Source organism: Myotis davidii, unplaced genomic scaffold (assembly GCF_000327345.1).
Source record: "Myotis davidii unplaced genomic scaffold, ASM32734v1 scaffold323, whole genome shotgun sequence".
NCBI classification, from domain to species: domain Eukaryota; kingdom Metazoa; phylum Chordata; class Mammalia; order Chiroptera; family Vespertilionidae; genus Myotis; species Myotis davidii.
In genome coordinates, this window is record NW_006295491.1 from 3,029,142 (window position 1) to 3,045,711 (window position 16,570).

The 16,570-nt window shown below is 34.6% G+C and overlaps 1 protein-coding gene across 5 annotated transcripts in view; it reads left to right on the forward strand.

The window, feature by feature from the left end:
* The window catches only part of LRBA (LPS-responsive vesicle trafficking, beach and anchor containing), a 554,230-nt gene that overhangs the window by 84,117 nt on the left and 453,543 nt on the right, over positions 1 to 16,570 (forward strand). For all 5 annotated transcript variants that reach the window (XM_006770131.2, XM_006770133.2, XM_006770134.2 and 2 more), the window contains exons 18-22: positions 3,141 to 3,233; positions 4,445 to 4,553; positions 4,968 to 5,049; positions 7,290 to 7,413; positions 7,716 to 7,908. In XM_006770131.2, coding sequence (XP_006770194.1) covers positions 3,141 to 3,233; positions 4,445 to 4,553; positions 4,968 to 5,049; positions 7,290 to 7,413; positions 7,716 to 7,908 — 601 coding nt within the window. The remainder of the gene's footprint in view (positions 1 to 3,140; positions 3,234 to 4,444; positions 4,554 to 4,967; positions 5,050 to 7,289; positions 7,414 to 7,715; positions 7,909 to 16,570) is intronic.

The window sequence follows — 16,570 nt, forward strand, 5'->3', positions numbered from 1 at the left end:
AAATTCCAGCAGTCTCAAAATCCTGGACCGCTGGCTCCTAATCACTCACCTGCCTGCCTGCCTGCTCACCCCTAACTGCCCCCCTCCTACCAGCCTGATCACCCCTCACTGCCTCTATGTGTTGGCCTAATTGCCCCTAACTGCCCCTGCTGGCCTGGTCGCCCCTCACTGCCTCACTTTGCCAGCCTGGTCACCCCTAACTGCCCCACCCTGCTGGCCTGGTCGCCCCTTACTACCCCCCCCTCCCAGCCTGGTTGCCCCAAACTCTCCCCTCGGCCGGCCTGGTCACCCCAAACTGTCCCCCTCGGCCAGCCTGGTCTACCCTAACTGTCCCCCTGCTGGCCTGATCGCCCCATGCAGCCTGCTGTTCAGTCGTTTGGTTGTCCCTCACTAACCGCCCTTCTGGCCTTGTCACACCACACAGCATGCTGTTTGGTTGTCCATCCGGTTGTTTCATTTGTGACATCCCCTGGCTTTTTATATATTAGGATTATACTTGTTCATTGTTCATATATAGACTGTCTTATATTAACTTTGTATTATATGATCAGTAATTTTATTTATCTGTTCATGTGATGGGTTACATTAATTGATTTTCAAATGTTGAACTAGCTTTGCATATCTGGGCAGAACCTTACTTGGTCATGATATAAATTCTTTTAATACTTTTTTTGGATTTGAATCTTTTTTTGAGGCTTTAAAAAAAATCTTTGTTGAGGGATAATGGTCTGTCATTTTCCTGTAATGTCTTTTTCTGGTATTGGTGCCTCAGAGACAGGTTAGGAAGTATTCTGTGAAGGATATTGTAGAGAATTGGTTTAATTTCTTCCTTAAATGTTCAGTAGAATTCACCAGTGAACCCATCTGGCTCGGTTCTTTCCATTTTGGACTATTATTAATTATTTATTTAATGTCTTTAGTAGATATAAGCCTATTCAGATTATCTATTTTTTCCTTCTGTGAGTTTTGGCAGATTGTGTCTTTCAAGGAATTGATCTCTTTCATCTAGGTTATAGAATTTGTGAGCATTGAGTTGTTGATAGTATTTTTATTATCCTTAATATGCCCGTGGGATCTGTAGTGTTATCTCCTCTTTCATTTCTGCTATTAGTAAATTGGGTCCTCTCTTTTTTTTCCTTAGGTCAGCTAGAAGCTTATGGATTTTCTTTAAAGAACCAGTTTTTGGTTTTGTTGATTATCTTCATTATTTTATACTATTTTCAATTTTGTTAACTTGTATTCTATTACTAATTATTTACTTTTACTTATTTTAGATTCAATTTTAATCACTTTTTCTAGTTTCCTAGGGTTGATTACTGATTTTCATTCGCCCTTCTTTTTTAGTATATGCTCACATAGCAGTTATATTTAATTGATTGATGATATTGTTGAATTTATCTATGTCCTTACTGACTTTCTGCCGGCTGGGTTTGTCCATTTCTGAGAAAGAGATATTGAAGTCTCTAACCATGATAGTGAATTCATCTATTTCTCCTCACATACTTTTACACTTTATTGTTAGGCATATACATGTTAAGGACTATTATTTCTCCTTTGGAGGATTGCCATGTTTATCATTATGTAATTCCTTTCTTTATCCCTGATAACTTTCCTTACTTTGAAGTCTGCTCTGTCTGAAATCAATATAGCTACTTTTGCTTTCTTTTGATTAGTGTTAGCATGGTACAGTGGGGCCTTGACTTACGATTGTTCCCGACTAACGAGTTTTTCGAGATATGAGCCATCTCTTGGCCGATTTTTTGCTTTGAGTTGCGAGCTAAAATTCGGGTTATGAGCCAGCTTCAGATACCCCACTGCTAGTTGGCACAGCGAATGTCACAGTGAACGCCACAACATCAGCCCAGCATCACGTGTCTCACTCGTTCACTTTAAGATTTGACATATGAGTAATTTGAGTTACAAGCTCCATCACGGAATGAATTAAACTTGTAAGTCAAGGCCCCACTGTATATTTTTTCCTCACTTACTTTTAATGTATGCGTGTCTTTATATTTAAAGTGGGTGTTTTTTAAAATCCTCACCCAAGGATATTTTTCCCAATGATTTCTAGAGAGTAGAAGGGAGGGAGGAGGGGGAAAGGGGAAGAGAGAGAGAGAGAGAGAGAGAGAGAGAGAGAGAGAGGAAGTGAAACAGGAACACGGATGTGAGAGAGAAACATCAATTGGTTGCCTTTTGCACACACCCCTACCAGGACTGGGGAACTTGCTACTGAGGTACATACCCTTGACTGGGAATCGAACCCTTGACCCTTTAGTTCATAGGTGGACACTCTAACCTCTGAGCAAAACCAGTAAAAAAAAGTCATATGTTTTTAAAAAATATATTTTATTGATTTTTTACAGAGAGGAAGGGAGATAGATAGTTAGAAACATCGAGGAGAGAGAAACATCGATCAGCTGCCTCCTGCACATCCCCTACTGGGGAAGTGCCCGCAACCAAGGTACATGCCCTTGACCGGAATCGAACCTGGGACCTTTCAGTCCGCAGGCCGACGCTCTATCCACTGAGCCAAACCAGTTTTGGCAAAAAGTCATATTTTTTAAAGACAATTTACATATATAAAAGCCTAAGCTACCATTACAACTGAATGACCAGAACAACCGGTCGACTGGTCACTATGACGTGCACTGACCACCAGGGCGCAGACGCTCAATGTAGGATCTGCCCCCTGGTAGTCAATTGCGCTCCCACAGTGGGAGCCCTGTTCACCCAGAAGCTGGACTCATGGCTAGCGAGTACAGCTGCGGCGGCAGGAGCCTCTCCTACCTCCTTGGCAGCTCTATCAAGTGGTGGCAGCAGAGCTGCACCTGCCCTGGCTGGGGCTCCTTCCCTGCCACCTGCCACTTTGGCACTGCTACATCCTTCTTGGGGATGGTTGGACCTGGGTTGCGAGAGGGCGCAGGCTAGGGTGAGGGACTCCACCCATGCACGAATCTGTGCACTGGGCATCTAGTAAAGTGGTGTTTTAAAACGTTATAAATGTATATTAAATTCACCCATATCTTGAAATTAGATTTATAATCATATGAGTATGAAAAAATTTAGACATATATACATATATATTTTAAATCTTTTGATTACTACCCTCAGTATTTTTTTCTTAATTTTAATTCATTTAGGGTAATCTATAAACTTTTGGCATCAACAAGTGAAGGAATCAGAGTGCAAGCTCTCAAGGCAATAGGCTATTTTTTAAAACATCTGGCCCCAAAGTAAGTATGCATGAAATCTAAAATGAACTGTAGAATATTACTTATTTTACAAAAAGCAGTCTCTTTTGTTTAATTTTGTTGATAAACTATTTAAACATAATCTTGTTTGTACACATTAGAAATAAAGGAGTTGCAGTATATTGTTTGTCTTCTCTGACACTTATTTAAATTTTTAATTTTTTTTGTTCATTATGGGAACACATGTATAAATTGAATTCTAGATACATTGGAAGACTTCATTTCAGTTGACTTGATCATCGTTTGCTTTATCTGTACTACAAAACTGCCATATTAACCTGGGTATTTGTCACATAATGTGTTCTGCTGTATGTATAATTAAAAACTAAAACTTCCTTATTTTTAGTTGAATGTGGACATTTTTATTTTACCTGTAGTTCCTTGTACAAGGTTTATTATGAAAATAATAAACCTTGTAGGTTTATTATGAAAATAATAAACCTTGTAGGTTTATTATGAAAATTAACAATTTTCGTGGTAGAAAAGTGTTGTTAAACTGTGGTTTTTATGTTGAATCCCTCGCTGCCTATAAATAAAGTTTTATTCTAACACAGTCACAAGAATTTATTTGTTTATTATCTATAGCAGTTTTCATGTTTCAACAGCAGTGTTGCATTGTTGCTACAGAGATTATATGGTTCACAAAGTCTAAAATATTTGCTACTCAGCCATTTGCAGAAAAAAATGGACAAACTCAGGTATAAAATTAAAATTTACAATTCAGTTTCTGAAGAATTTCTTGGAAGTTTAGTTTTGGTGTATTTATTTTCACGCTATTAATTTTCTTAATTTCTTATATTTCTTTTGCCTTTTTCTCCACATTGTTTTTCTACTTAACCTACTTACTGGGTTTTAGATTTTCATCCACAGTAGAGGTTATTAGCTCAGTACTGTCAGAGAATAGCAACTAGTTAATAAATAATTGCCCTGAAGATTTTGGTGGAGATTTTGGCTATGTTGTGCATAGTTAGTCTTGCAATTTTTAAAACTTTAGCTGTGATTATACTGTAGTTTGTATTTCTCTCCTTAAAGATTTTATGGCCTTACAAGTTCGAGGGTGAAGAAAATTGGGAGAGTCACTGAGTTGGAATTGTTGGTCATGTGAAATACATTTTCGTGTCTCCTTCAACATACATATTAAGTAGTGGATAATAAAACTGTGCATTTGATTATTTCTTTCTCTGTCATCACAGAAGAAAAGCTGAAGTCATGCTTGGACATGGATTGTTTTCATTGTTAGCTGAAAGACTCCTGCTTCACACAAATTTAATCACAATGACCACGTATAATGTCCTCTTTGAGGTAGGAATGTAGTTAGAATTTAATTTTACTAATTTCTTACAATAAAAATGCTTGTATAATGAGTTGATAGTGTATAAATGAAATAAGATCATTTAGGTTTGATGTACAATTTTGAAATTAGTTATATAAATGAGATGTGGCTGCATCTTAATAAATCTGTTATTATGTGAATTATTAAGCATGTGGTCTTTTTTAAAGTATTTCTTCCATTGTATCGAGTATTTGGTGTCTCATTTTATGATTAAGTAAAAATAGAGTTATAATGTTGAAATCATTTAATATAGTGTAGAAGGCATTTACCATGATAACATTGTACTGTTTAATTAACATTGTTAAGTGTTGTACTTAAAGCTCATTAATGGGGATGGTGATACAGTGATAATGATAATACAGTCTATTGTTTTACTTCTGTAGATTCTCATAGAACAGATTTGTACACAAGTGATACGTAAACAGCATCCAGATCCTGATTCTTCAGTAAAGATACAAAATCCTCGTATGTATTTAATATACTTTTTAAAAATTGGTTTTTGATTGCATAAGTTTAAGATGTTCAACTTAATGATGGTTGGTATATGTATATAATCTGAAATGTTTATCACAATGAGGTTAGTTAACACATCTATAGATATAATTTTGTGTCTGTATGTGTGGTGCAAATGTTTAAGATCTCTCTTTGCAACTTTCATATATTCTGTACGTGTTGTTACCTTTGGTCATTGTGCTTTCTATAACATCTTCAGAGCATGGGCACCCTATAACTAGACATTTGTACCCTCTGAGTGAACACCTTCATCCATTTCTCTTAGTTCCCTTTTTCTTTTATACTTTTAAACTATGAAAACCTAAGGTTAATATTGTTGAAAACACATTAAAGAATATTTCACTACAGGCAGTGATACAACATTAATTTTATTTGTGTTTGATGTTGAATTTATCTTCAAATTGACCTTAGGTTATGTGGAAATGTTTATATAGAGATTTTGAAGAATTATATGCATAAGATCTTGATATAATGTATGTTCAGATTTTCAGTAAAGTTTTGATTGCACAGTTTAATAATGTCTAGCTAAATTACATGAACCATGGAGATGGCTTTCATCTTAAATTACTGTCAATTTAAGAATACTAAATTTGAAATAGAAAACTTTGCCTACTTTATTGTTTATGAACTTAGTCTACTTAACAGTTTTTTCTTTTGATATTTAGAATTTTTAAATACCTTTACATTTTCATCTTGGTTTTTAAGATTATTGACATTAAAATAACTGGTTTGTGGATTTTTGAAATCTAATTACGTTTTGTGTGTTAAATTGTGTTTGTGGTATTCTATTTTACTACCCGTTTTAAAAACACATGTATCTGAAGTTTAATTTTTTTTAGCCTTCAGGGAGAAAATCTTGAAAATATAACATAATGTAATATAATATAAAATATATTTTATGTGTTTATGGGGAAGATGACTTACTTAAATAAGAATTTTCGAGTATTATTGTCTACATAATGTACTATCTTAGAAAAGACATACTTGGTGTTTAAAAACATAGGCTGCTTGGCTTTCAGCCTTGTCTATATGTCATGATAGTTTTGTGACTTTGGGTAAATTACTTTGATTTCTGTGTGCCTTAGTTTTCTCATCTCTAAAATGAGGGTAATAATAGTATATAGCTATCATTATATAACGATTAAATGTGTTAATACTTGTATTTTATTAAAACAGTTCCTCACAATAGTATATTCTAAAACTTAGTGGCTGTCATCATCATCATCATCATTATTTTAATTATCATTGTCATTGTTTAGGTAGAGAAATTTTGCATTTTCATTAGAAGAATTAAGATGTTACTCCCCAAATATGGTTAATTGTATGATAAAGTATTTTTATGTTTGATAATTTAAATTTAGTGCTTCAGAACCACCAAAAACCTGAGCAAAGGCTGGCTTAGAATTGCTAAATTTTTAATGGGGTAAAACTTTGATGTATTTAATTTAAAATTCAGAGTTTTAGATGTTTTGTTTTTAAGTTGTGGATTTAAGCATGCATTTTAAAGAATTTATTTTTTTAAAGCTTAGTGTAAGAAATTTAGACACCAGTGTCACCCCAATAAATTCAATAAGAATTAAAATTTATCTTAAAAAAACTTAGACCATTTTGTTTAAGACCACTATATAGTAGTTTTATTTGTATTTGTTTAGGGTATTGCGTAGGTTTTAATTTCTTTGGGGTTTTGTTTTGTTACTAATTTTACTTTTAAAATTATGGAAGAAAAATCTTGATATCTTTTAAAATTCATGATGATAAAGAAAAGGGTATGTGCATACCATAAATTTTGTTGAAGAAGTTGAGAATTTATTCTCTTTTTCTGAGATTTTAGATTATAGGGTTGTTTTATTTTTTAAGATCAACTTTATTAATTGGCAGAGATTAGGGAGAGTTGTTAGTAGTTTTACCATTATTTAATTTGTTCATAATTTAACTTTATTCATTATAACCTTTTAAAATTCAACTTTTACACATTGTAGCTGTGATATTTAAAAACATTCTTGTTTATGGATGCTTGCTAATGAACAAAATGTCATTCTCAACAGATTATGATTTTTTTTATAACATAAAACAGGATGTTTTTAGTAGACATTTATATCAGGGAAGTGAAACATTCCAATATATGGATGATCTTCCATTAAGAAAATTTTATAGTGTTCTGGTCTTTTACTGATTTATGAATTGTCTTACAGAGATACTAAAAATAATTGCGACCCTCCTTCGAAATTCTCCTCAGTGCTCAGAGAGCATGGAAGTTCGCAGAGCTTTTCTTTCTGACATGATTAAACTTTTTAATAACAGTAGAGAAAATAGAAGGTAAGCATATGAGAAAGTATGTATTTGCAGTCTTCAAGTCCAGCTTTGAATAAGCCCATTTGTTCTAAGAAAAATTGCTTTAAAAAACACTGTGAAATGAATTTTCCATATGCTTTTGTCATTAAGGGCATATAAGTAATATACCATATAGTTAAATTGAGCTTTCAGTACCACATTCTTTAATTGTTTTGAATACGTAGATAAAGGTGGATGTTTTAGTTATTTTGTTCTGAACTTTTTCTTTTTAGAATTCTTTCAGATGATTTATTTTAAGTAATTCAGTATCCTCTTATAATTTTCAGGAGCTTGCTACAGTGTTCTGTGTGGCAAGAGTGGATGCTTTCTCTCTGCTACTTCAATCCTAAGAATTCTGATGAGCAAAAGATAACAGAAATGGTGTATGCCATATTCAGAATTCTACTTTATCATGCAGTCAAATATGAGTGGGGTGGCTGGCGTGTGTGGGTAGACACCTTATCAATTACGCATTCAAAGGTAAGTTTCTTTACGAAAGACTATTTTAGCATTTTAAATATCTATAATTTTGAGTTTTACTCATTTAAAATCAAGGGAAAAAAGGCAGATTATCCCCTGAAAGTGAAATGAACAATTAAAACAAGGAATAACTAAAAATAAAGTATTCACAATTTCTTCAGAAACAAAAGTTTTTTCCCCAAATGTTATTTTTATGTGTGCTTAACTTAATAAAGTGAAACCTCATGAAACAGCATATTTTCCAGTAAGTGTATTCTGATGTGGTGCTTCGAATTTTATAGTGGTTTGAAACTTTTGAACACAAGATGGCGTAGTATATTCAAAGATGAGAGGTTATTGCTCTGTGTAAAGTGGTTGAGTAAACAGAAAAGCTCTGGCAAATGTTTGCGTTCTGGTCATGTTTCAGCCAGTTAAAAAATTGGTTTGGAAAAATTTTATTTTATTTTTTTACCTTAAGCCACTGTAAGTTAGTTATTTATATACAGCATATGTATATGCTGTATATAAATATATCTATATTTATATATACAAATGCTATATATAAATATAGTTGTTTAAAATTTTTAATGAAATGTTCTAGATGCAAAAAAGTATAAGGAATAATGTACCTATTACTATTTATGAATTTGGATTTCCTATCCCATTTGATTTGTATACCATTGTTAGATTCCCATCTCCCTCACTAGCATGAATTTGGTGTTTTTATTATTTCTGTCTTATTTTTAACAACATATATATTACTCTAAACAATTCCATTTTTTCATGTTTATGTTTAACGTAGTGATACCATATTAAATGTGTTTTTCTGCAACTTACTTTATTTACTTATTGTTTGAGATTCATTCATATTGACCTGTGTGGTAGTGATTTTCTCATTTGTATTGTATTCCATGTATGAATTTACCCATTTAACAGTTGATGAGCTTTTTTGATATATTCTGTATATATTTGGAAGTTTCTCTATATATTTCTAGAAGTGGAATTGCTGACTTCTATGATGTAGATTTTGAACATTATAATTGAAATTCTTTCCCAGTGGTGTATTAGTTTACATTCTCAACAGCAATAAGTTCTCATTGCTTCATATTTTCTCATTACTTGGTATGGCTGGAGTTTTAAAAACTTGCAGTGTGGGTGAATTTTAAATGCTATACCACCATAATATTAATTTGCATTTTCTTGTTTTGTGGGAGTTCTTTATATATTCTTGGTCATAACCATTTACTATTTATGTTTATGAATGGCTTCTGGCAATTTGTGGCTTATCCATATCTGGAATATATGTCATTTGTCTTCTGAGGAAATTTTACATTTCATATAATGTAAAATTTATTTCTTTTATGGCTTATACTTTTTGTGTTTTATTTTTTATACTCAGAAGGATTATAAATATGTAATTATTTATATTGTTAATTGAGTAGAAGGAAGAGAAATGATAAATTTGGTACATCTTTAAGTGTTTTATTTTATTGACTACTAGAGGCCTGGTGCATGAGATTCATGCACTTGGGGGGGCGTCCCTCCGCCCAGCCTGTGACCTCTCACAGTCCTGGAGCCCTCAGGGTATGTCCGACTGACGGCTTAGGCCAGCTCCTGACTCCTGCCTGCTGCTCCTGCCTGCGGCTCCTGCTTATCCTGGCCCTGCTACACCTGCTGCAGGCTCGCACGATGGGAGCGGCTTGCAGCGCCACAGTGGGGAGCAGACCTAAGCCATCCTTAGTGCTACTGTGGAGGCAGCAGAGGCTCTCGCCACCGCTGCTGTGCTTGCCAGCAATGATCCTGGCTCAGGGCTTCTGGCTGAGCTGCACTCTCCCTGTGGGAGCACACTGACCACCAGGGGACAGCACCTGCATTTAGCATCTGCCCCCTGGTGTTCAGTGTGAGTCATAGCAACCGGTTCTGCCATTTGGTCAATTTGCATATATTAGCCTTTTGTTATATAGGATTATAGTTATTACTCTGGAATATTTTGACATTGAATTGGAAATGCATTGCCAGTTCTTAAATATGTGTGTGTGTATTAGGTTTTAGTTATTGGAATATACCCAGGTTTTATTCATTCTGATTTTTCCTTCTCAGTGAGACAATAGTGCATTGCTATCATAAGGTGTTGCAAAGATATCTTAGTTTGGAAGACATTACCCTACAAATTTTATGTTTGAGAACAATTCAGTGCTAAATAAGAAAAAAAGTGATTTTGTAAAGTCACATTTAATGGCTTTGTTTTAGTCACTACATTTTGAACTGACCAATTTAGTCTAAGGCAGGGTTCAGCCAAACATAGCCTGAGCCAAATTTGGCCTGATTTGTTCCTGAAAATAAAGTTTTATTAAAACACAGCCACTCCCATTTATATATATATATATACTAGAGGCCGGGTGGTCAGTGAGCATCATAGTGATCGGTTGTTCGGTTACTTAAGCTTTTATATATATAGATATTCTATGGCTGCCATTCATGCCACAAATGTTAAGTATTTGCAACAGACACTGTATGGTCCCCAAGCCTGATATGTTTACTATTTGGCACTTTTCAGAAACTGCCACCTCTTGTCTAACTGACTTTCTTTAGTTTGTGAAGATGCCCAGCTATGCTAGTTTCTGCTGCTGCAGTCTGGATTTTCTGCTAGAACTGTTTCCCTTTATACACTCAGGAGAAAAATGGGTCGAGTTTGAGCATCATATACATTTAAATTGAATTTCAGATATATCTGGGGGAATTCTGGGGAAGTGCCAGTATATATTGAATTTTTCAGATTTTCTTAATAGTGTATGTTAATTCAGTACTTTTGTATACACTCTAGTTTGTTCAATTCCTTAGGAAGGATAGTTAGAGGAATATAACCTTCAGAGCAGTAATCCTTAGCGTACTGCCTGAAGACCGTGGGAGCCCAGGAGACCTGTTCAGGGAGTATGTCAGGCCCTCCTTTCATAACTACATATCTATTCGACGGTGGATTTTTTAATACTTAAATCAAAGTAATGTAGTACATTAGATTGAATACAAAAGTAGATAGTGCCCTTCTTGCCCCTCTTCCTTCTCCTCTCTTTCTTACCCCCCCTCTCCTCCTCCCTCCTGTCTCTCTTTAACCTCTAACTAATCAAATTCTACAACCCTTTCCTTGGCTATTGGCATTGACTGTGGCCACTGTCTATCACTGCCTAGCCAGCTCTCTCCTTCTTTGCTTGTTCTTTTTTTCTTCATTGAGCCACTGTTTCCCGCTTTCCTATTCCTCTCTTTCTCTTGCTCTGTTTTTCCCTCCAGCATTTCTGCATCCATTCTGTACCTCCTGCTGTCTGCCTCCCCACAACGTATTTCTCTTTTTCTCTGTTTGTTCTGTCCTTAGTGAATCTGTGTTGGCTTTATCTCTGCTGTCTTCCTCCCATCATCTCTCAGTTGGTCACACAGCAGGTGGACTCTCTTATTTATTCTTGGTCACTATGCCTCATATCTTACTCCAGTTGCCCATCTTCTTTCTTCCACTGTCTACCTTTATCTTTCTTTTTTTCCCTTTCAACTTCTTCCTTTTGTTTTTTTCTATCTTCTTCTATTTGAGCACCTTCTAATTACTATGAAAGGTGAGACAGGAACAGATCTTATCCTGGAAGAAGTTACTTTTTAATATGGGAGATAACATATAAAAACGGAAAAAGGCAGGAAGGAATGAGTGTAGTGTACATGAAGAAGAGAAGTAATGGGTAATAGAGCAAAGGTAGACTAGCATTTAATCATGTATGATTCTGTAATGCCTCTCACATATATTATTGGTTAAAAGTGATTTCTTATTTTGGCTGTTAATTGTAAGCTCTCATTAGCAGGGATATGAAAGCTCTTACACTTCTTCATAGAACTATGCATGGTGCTGAGTACTTAGCAGTTGTACATTACATATTTGTTGCAAGGTGAAGAAGGAAGAACTACATCATCGTTGTTTGGCGCTATTTGGTTCAACTGTCATGTGGCCCCAAGCCACCTGTGTATGCCTTGGTGTCTCAGTCTTCCCTCACCAGTGATCCATGAAGCAGCTGCAGCAACTACCTTTAAAGTTCCCATGTCCAGTCACACAGAGTATAATTTGGGGACCACCTCATCAGAGTAACTTGGGGTGTGCATTTTATTATGAACCCCACCTTAGAATATCCATCTGAATTTCATGGGATGTTCCCTGAAATCTGCTTTTTAAAAAAGCCCTTGTTATACAGTCTAAATTACGAACACCTCTCTTGTGTACAGGGAATTATTTTTTACCAACTGTTATAAAATTCTCTGCTTTTCACCTTTATATACTAAGCTACTAACATAATGTGATATACTCTTTAGAGCTATGGAAAGTAGAGGAATACTATGTAAATTAAATATGGGCCCCAGTAAAGATCCCATACTGCATTTTAAAAAAATAAAGTAAACCTTTTTAATCTTTCTAGGAGCATATGTTATGGTGCAGAGACTGTTAAAGGAAGAAATATGAATTGTGTTTTTATGTATTATTTGAAATCAGTATTTTTAAGACACAACAAACCAAAGTAGGCTTTATATTTTGTGTGCTAGCTATATAGTTTTGATTAATCAGGTTATATTTTTCTGTACTACAGTGACATATGGCTTTAAACAGATCTTAAAAACTTTGCATCCATAGTTGGTTTGGCTCAGAAGATAGAGCATCAGCCCGCAGACTGAATGGATACGGGTTTGATTCCGGTCAAGAGCATGTACCTCGGTTCAAGGCTTGATCCCCTCAAGCAACTAATCAATGTGTCCTCTCTCACATGGTGGTTTCTCTTTCTTTTTTTCTCTTTCTCTCCCCCCTACCCCCCCATTCTCTCTAAAAATCAGTGGAAAAAAATATCCTTGGGTGAGATGAGGATTAACAAAACAAAAAACTGCAAAGAAAATATAGTTGCTTTATGGAGAGGTATCTTTTGCCTTCGTTGAGCCAAGAACCTGTCTTTGACTCAAGTTTTAGAATTAGTTATAAAGCGGAATAAGTTCTGATTAAATTAATTGAGTAATTTTATATGTGCACTTTTTGCTGTTAAAATATACTTCAAAAAATAAATGCTAAAGCTTTACTTAAGTCCATGAGGTGGGTAAGAAAAATTTAAAGTTACAAGTTTAGTCTTATGTTTTTCATCTTTAATTTTAATGTTTAATAAACATCCTTTCGTTTTCTTTGTGTGAATTTCCTTTATTTTTTTAAATCCTCACCTGAGGATATTTTTCCATTGATTTAAAGAGAGTGGAAGAAAGAGGGGGAAGACTGAGAGAAACTCTGATGTGAGAGAAACACATCGATTGGTTGCCTTTTGCATGCGCCCTGACCAGGACCCAGGCCAGGGAGTAGCCTGCGACCGAGGTACGTGCTCTTGATTGAAATCGAACCTGGAACACTTCAGTCAGCAGGGTGATGCTCTGTCCACTGAGCCAAACCAGCTAGGGCTGAATTTCCTTTATTGACCAGACACTTTTCTGTTTCATAAGGTTTATACACAGTAATTTATTTGAAATCACTCGTTAATTATTTTGGAATTTTAATATCTTGGCATCTATTATTAAAATAAAATGGACAGGTTATACTTTAAGGTTTTCAAATCAATATTTAATGATGTTTAGTATGGAGCTGAAGGGATTCAGTAATTAGGTGAGCAATTTGCTGCATGCTGTTAAAATTCTGCTGAAATTATTGGAATCAAATTTTTCCCTCTGGGAAGTATTCATTCTAAAGCTTTAAAAATATTTTCATGCATATGATACTGGAATAATGCTTATTTTTCTTTTTTACAGCCATTTTAAAGCTTAGTATCTCAAAGTTATAACATGGTTCTTGATAAAGTACTAGTGTGTAAACTAATGCTGCAGAATTGGATAGGTTTTGCAGAGTTACACAGGATTCATTCAGCTGCTATAAAAAGCCAAAGAAACTCAATTGCAATTTTATTGTCCACTTTGATAGATTTCCTGCCACCTTTGTAGCAGGGAAGCTGTTTGTCACTGTATCCCTCTCCTCCGACAGCTGGACTAGGTTTTATAAGCAGTAATAGGCTCTTCTGGTATAACTGCACTGTGTTGGTTATTTTGGTCAGAAGGTTTCAAATATGTACCTGTTAAGAGTAATATTTTAATTCCAATTTTTTCTTGAGAGTTCTTTAGGTTTTCAGTATTTATCTTTTTCTCTTATTTTTTTTATGCTTTAAATGGAACATCGATGTTGAGTAATTAAATAATACTATTTTCACTTGGTCTGCTAACATGCTTCTACTCTTTAATTAAAATTTAAAATAATTTAATATATTCCAAATTTGAAGAACTGTTCAAAAATGATTTTTCTAAACAAATAAGACTAAAAACTGTAGATACCTATATTGATTGCCCTAAGTTTAGAATGGCCCTATGACTTGAAATAATCATCAACTAAAAGTTAATTCACACTTGAGTTAAAAGTACAATATGATTTATGTTTTCCTCCATATGACTAGTTTGGGTAAGGTATTTAATTGCTTTGGATTATATTGGAAATATCTTAAGATTTTACTTGTGGTTAACAATGATGGCTTAAACAAATGTCAGTCATTTTATATTAGAAGAAAATACAGTTTAGCTTGGATAAAAAAGCAGGTGAAAGTCAGTTTTGTTAGAATTTTCTAAGTGTTTTTTAAAAAGTATTTTTTTAAAAAATCACAAGCTATAAACTGGAATATATAAACATGCACGTGTTTATATGAGTGAGTTTATGGTGGTTATATAATGGAACTAAAAGCTTCATATTTTTAAAATAAATTTAAGTGTTATAAAAATTTCCACATTTCATGAATTGTCACCATTTTATACTTAATTGCTAAAGTGTTCTTTGACTTAATTTGTTAACCAAATAGTATTTATTATTATTTTATACTTTTAAAAATAATATGTGTTAATTGTAGGAAATTTGGAACCTAGTACCAGTGTATACACACAGAAACCAAGAATCACCCATTATCGACTCACCCGTGTTTGACTTAGTATTACCATTTTGATGTAAAACTTTGTATCTTCTGTTATATGTATAAATGTATACATACATATAATTCTTTTCTTACAAAATTATTATCATACTAATATTTTATAATTTCATTTAATGATATATTTCTTACATGAATATTTTACATTTATTTTTGTTTTAATGAGGCTTTATTTAGAACAGCAGACTGTAGCTGGAGTTAGTGTGAGTGCTGTAATTTGCAGACACCTATTCTAGAACAGTATCAGAAAATTGTGTGCCCATGACTCTTACATTTAGGCAGTCGTCGTGTTGTAGTGGAAAAAACTTTGGACTCAGGTGATTCTGGATTTGGCTTCCTGTGGAAGGTCTTGGGCACATTATCAAACTTATCTGATGCTTATTAATTCATTTGTCAGAAAATGGAAATGAGAATGATGAATGTACAGTGCCTTACTCAGTACCTGGAGGATAGAGGGACAGGTGAAATAGTTATTTGTTCCTTTTCTCATTTCCTTTATTTCTTCTTAGCTTAATTCCCAAGAATCAAGAGGATATTTTGATATTTTTGTCACTCTTTGTATTTACTGCCACACTACATTTTAGAGCAGGGGTCCTAAAACTTTTTGAACAGGGGGCCAGTTCACTGTCCCTCAGACCGTTGGAAGGCCGGACTATAGTTTAAAAAAGAACTATGAACAAATTCCTATGCACACTGCACATATCTTATTTTCAAGTAAAAAAACAAAACAGGAACAAATTTAATATTTGTATTTGCATGTGGCCCGCGGGCCATAGTTTGAGGACCCCTGTTTTAGAGCTTGCTGTACTAATATGTTATACCAATGGTGTGTACCTTTTCCCTCAAAACTTTACCAGCATTGGGTAATTTAGTGTTTTTAAAAAAATTAATTAATTGATTTTTTATTTTTGTTAATCCTCACCCAAGGTTATTTTTTCCCATTGCTTTTTTTAGAGAGAGTGGAAGGGAGGGGGAGTGACAGAGAGAGAGAAACATCGATGTGAGAAAGACACATCAATTGGTTGCCTCTTGCATGCACCCCAATGGGGCCAGGGATTGAGCCAGCAACTGAAGTACGAGTCCTTGACTGGAATCGAACCCAGGACCCTTCAGTCCATGACTGGTGCTCTAACCACTGAGAAAACCAGCTAGGGCTAGTGCTTTTAAAATTATTTTTTATTTAAATGTAGTTGGTACACAATATTGATTAATTTCAGGTGCACACTGGAGCGATTCAACATTTATATGTATATCATACAATGTGATCATCACACTAATTCTAGTAATCATGTATCACTGTGCAAACTTATCACAACATTACTACATTCCCTTTCACATTTCTTCACTTCCACCCCCTTCTGGCAACAGTTTGTTTGATCTCTTTTTCTGTGAGTCTGGTTTTTTGTTGCTGTTGTTTCCTTACATGAATTTTAATGGCTGCATGTAATTAAGTGTAGATAGTGCATCATATTATGGAGAAGTAAAATTAAAAGCAAAAGCTGTAGGTTTTTTAAAAATATATATATTTTATTTTTTACAGAGAGGAATGGAGACGGATAGAGAGTTAGAAACATCAATGAGAGAGAAACATCGATCAGCTGCCTCCTGCACACCCCCTACTGGGGATGTGCCCGCAACCAAGGTACATGCCCTTGACTGGAATCGAA